Source organism: Formica exsecta, unplaced genomic scaffold (genome assembly GCF_003651465.1).
Source record: "Formica exsecta isolate Colony F162 unplaced genomic scaffold, ASM365146v1 scaffold120, whole genome shotgun sequence".
Classification (NCBI taxonomy): domain Eukaryota; kingdom Metazoa; phylum Arthropoda; class Insecta; order Hymenoptera; family Formicidae; genus Formica; species Formica exsecta.
The window spans coordinates 324,958-329,395 of record NW_021848537.1 but is presented as its reverse complement, the minus strand read 5'-3'; the positions used below and the strand labels follow the sequence as shown (position 1 = coordinate 329,395).

The window sequence follows — 4,438 nt, the reverse complement described above, 5'->3', positions numbered from 1 at the left end:
TCGTCGCCTCGTCGCCGACGTCGCTGCCATCCGCCAGAAAAGCGGATTCGCCGTTACACGTCCACGTCGAAATTTCCCTCGGATTTTGCCCCCCCCCCCTCCTCTCTCCCTCCTCTATCCTCTCACGTTCACACCTACTCCGGTCCTTCTCTCACATCTTCTTTCTTCTCCCAGAAATTTTGCGAATGGGAAAAATATGGCCTTTTGTTGGCGGTTTTTTACGCCGGCAAGTGAAACGCGAGAGAGATGAATATCGCTTGGAAAATTTATTAACTTCGATATCTAATGCTGAATATACGACAATCCTACATACATATGTATGTATAGAAGATAGAGTAAATATTACAAAGTTGCGATACGCTAATTAATACCAATTTTTTTTTGGGGGGAGTGGGGAAGTGGGGGCGAGAATTTAGAAACTGAGCCTTCGATCAAGTTAACTAGAGTCGAAGGATTAATCGAGATGTAATAATTCGCGCCGCGCGTTTAATTATCGTTTATCGACGCGATCGTCTATCTTTTGCACGCGGACGCAACGGACGCATCCGTAAATTTATTTACGGATGGGTTAAGACGATGTTACGACGCAGCGTTATTCGCGTTCTCGTGAAAAAAATTTCAACGTTGGCGTCGCAAAACATCCCGTGCGACTCCCTCGCTTTCTTCCATTTCCTCCTTTTTTTTTTCTCCCGACGGGGAGGAATGTAAATCGAGGTCGGGATATTTTGCAACGCGGGCACGGGGTTAGAGAGCGTGGAATCAGTTTAAATCTTGTTCCCCGGGACGAGATCGAGAAGCGAGAGAGCGGGAGAGATCGTTCTCAAATTTAATCTGCACGTACCTCGCGCAAACCTATTCCTTTCCCTCGCTCCTTTAACTTCGAGAGATTTTTATTTCAATTATTGAATACTATTATTGAGACTCGTTGCCATAAATCCTCCCGGAGACAATGACACGCGTACCAAGTACTTAGCATTTACCGTTTATTTTAAGAAATCTATTTTATTAATAAAAATGAAATAAGTAAAAACGAATAAAATAACTTTATTTAAAAGTAATGAAAAATAATTAATAATAATTAACATATGTATAAAATAACATGTCTAAAACAAAAATATTATCGAATATTTAGTGCATCTCATAAGTATTATTCATGCAATATTCAAATTATTTATCAAAAAATGTCGTAAATATATTCTTTTCTTTCGCTCCTTTAACCTCGAGAGATTTTTATATTATTTCAATTATTGAATATTATTATTAAGACTCGTCGCTATAAATCCTTCTGCAGACAATGACACACGTACTAAGTACTTAGCATCTACCATTTATTTCAAGAAATCTGTTTTCAATTAAAATAAAATAAGTAAAAATGGATAAATATCTTTATTTAAAAGTAATAAAAAATAATTAATGATTAACATATATTAAAATAATACGTCTAAAATAAAAATATTATCAAATATTTAGTGCATCTCATATAAATTCTTATTCATGCAATATTCAAATTATTTACTAAAAAATGAATATCGTAAATTTATCAATCCCAAAGTCGAGACAATATCAAAATACCATTCAGAGTTTCCGTAAAATAATTATTACATGTACTAATTATTTTCGTAAAATTAATACCTCCTTTTTCGACGAGATTGCAAAATGTTATTCGATAAGGCTTAAAAAATTACAAGACGTAACGAGGACTCTTAGAGGAAGGTTCTCGCGAGATTGCGGGATCTCTTTTTAAAAGGGCAGTAAGGGGGGATGGAAAGGGGCAGGGCTGTTTTAAGAGCGCGTCGGGCTCGAAAAATCGGCGGCGCGCGGCTCGAGCGAGCTAAATAAACTCATAACAGTGATTAAATATTCAGGGTAGATAATAAAGAGAGATCTCGCTCGTCTCCCCCGCTCTATAAATACCGCCCCCTCTCGTCCCTCACCCTATTTCAACGTACAGCACGCCCCTAAGATCCCCGGTAACAATGTACCGTATTATGAAGTACGAGACGATCGCGTGGCGCGCCCGTTTCCCGCCGTTTTTGATCCCTACAACTCCGCTGATACGGACCCCCCCGATCAACGCAATCATCTCGCCTCGAGTATTTGCGACTGAAAAGCGATTAATGTCGCCGCGGAAAAAAAAGCCGCCCGTCGATCGAAAAAGACCGGAAAAAATTGTCCCATCTTCTACATTTTATATTTGTGAATATATTATTACACATAGAATAGAGAAGAGAGAGAAAAAGAGAAAGAGAGAGAGAAAGCTCTTAATATAATATTAATATGAATTTATATCGCAATTTATTCCATAAAGCAATGCATATCTACTATAAACAAATATATTTCTCATAATTATTTTGTGATATAAGATGGAAGAATTTTTAATAATATATCAACAGCTCTTTCTCTTTGATAACGAAGCAATGCATATTAAAAAAATAAACTGTTCTTTAGTTGAAAATTTCTAAATAATTAAATTAAAAATGTGTATGTTGTAAAGACTTGTTTCAAATGTTAAAGATATGCGTTTAAAAGCATAGTTTGTATCACATACATGATCTTCTGGCCTTATGTATACAATTTGTTAATTTTACATAAAAATCTGTCATACGTTTAATTTTTTTAAATATGTTGGTTCTGATTGAAATTTTATTCTCTATGGGGGCTATCATTGATTCACTGATTTTTTTACATTTTAAATGAGAAAAGTGGCAGAATTAGTGACTAATAAATAGACACAACGTATCCAATTCAGAAATGTCTGACCCAGAAATGAGAGAAGTTACTGACGTGTGACTGAAACAAACAGCCTTTATTTCGCGGGCTCACCTCAATCTTTTCGCCTCGTCGATGAAGGGACGCTTTTCGCTCTCGGTCAGCAGCTTCCACTCGGCGCCCAATCTCTTCGAGATCTCCGAATTATGCATTTTTGGATTTTCCTGTGCCATCTTCCGACGTTGGCCACGCGACCACACCATAAAGGCGTTCATTGGCCGTTTAATGTGCTCGTTGTGTAGTGTCTTGGATGACATATCCATGAGTGTCGTTTGGTTTTCCGGTCGCTCTAATTGCCTATCTCTAGCATACACAACATTTCCGGTAGATTGATCGATAGATCTTGCCTATCTTGCGTGGATAAGGTAACTTTCTGTGAATGGCATTCTGTTGACAATCTTTTTCCTCAACAATCCCAAACACAAATACGTTTTTAAGTTTTCAGGATATATAAGGTATGCTAGATACGTTTGTTGTCATTGAAGGCTCGGAGGATCTTCTTAATTTATCGTTTTTTTTTTAGATAGAAATTTTAACAGATTGTTAAATATTTTTAACGTCACTCTAGCGGCAACTGACTCTGAGTGATCTTGCGACCAATTAAATGATTTTGATTCTAGAAGTTTTTAAATTAATTCACATTCACTGCACGAAGATGACGTTGATTAAGAGATATCTTGAAACTTTATAATAATTTGAGGTATTTCTAAGTATCTCAGGAGTCCGATGCACCTGGGAAGAAGCTAACGATAAGTATTTCCCAAAAATAGTTCTATTTATTTGGATATTCAATAGTATCCTGCAAAGACTAGACGTTTTTAAAATCTCTTCGAGCGACAATCCAAGTAATGAACGTTTCTCAAAAGAATTGTGTATTTTTCAAAAGCTCAAGATGTTTTTAAAAATATCGTGCACGTCTTAGACAAGTATCAGCTGTTTTAGGACGTTTAAATCTTTTTGTCTTCAGATTCGCTTTCGAGAAAATTATACGATTGTCTACTGATCACTGGATCCTGTTGGCTTCTTGATGTGCGTCTTTGGGGAATCTCACAACCTCGATTAAATGTAAATTCAGTTTCTTCAATTATAAAAAAAAAATTGCGTCTTCAGTGTCTTAATTGTCACAAATCTTCAATCCGGGAAGAGATTCTGCACTCCTGCTCGGACTTGATGTCTGACGAACACGAGTCCTGTTGGTATACTGACTAGTAGAACTCCCACAGAAACTTTGACATGGATCGCACATCTGGGGCGAACCCGTGGAACGACGACGGGTCTTGTGCCTGCCGGCGTTGCTGCACGGCTCCTGTAGGATGCGGGGGAGAGAAGATTGGCCGCGGACCAATCAGACGCGGTATCACGACCCCCACTATTTTGCAGATCCAATGGGCGATCGTCGATTGGCGGGTGAGTCGACATGGCGGTCTACGGATACGAGGGTTCGTGCAACAGGTGGAGAGAGATCCGTGTCTCTCTCTATCTTCCTACTCCTTCTCCTTCCGTCCCCTCTTGGCCGAATACACACGAAGAAGACAACGAGGTCGCGAGGCGTGGGTGCGTTTGACGCGCGGATTATCGCGCCTCCGTCGTCTTTCTGATCTCTCCGCCTTCCGTTTTGGCGGTCAGCCGCGTGCATCCGGTTCATTGATACGTCCCCGAAGACAATGGT

General features: G+C 39.0%; 1 protein-coding gene across 1 annotated transcript in view; it reads right to left on the bottom strand.

Annotated features, from left to right (window-relative positions):
• The window catches only part of LOC115243129 (transcription factor SOX-9-like), an 8,349-nt gene extending 5,080 nt beyond the window's left edge, over positions 1-3,269 (bottom strand). Inside the window, exon 1 of the mRNA XM_029819870.1 lies at positions 2,824-3,269. Coding sequence (XP_029675730.1) covers positions 2,824-3,032 — 209 coding nt within the window. The 5' untranslated portion in view covers positions 3,033-3,269. The remainder of the gene's footprint in view (positions 1-2,823) is intronic.
• Between the last annotated feature and the right edge of the window lie 1,169 nt (positions 3,270-4,438).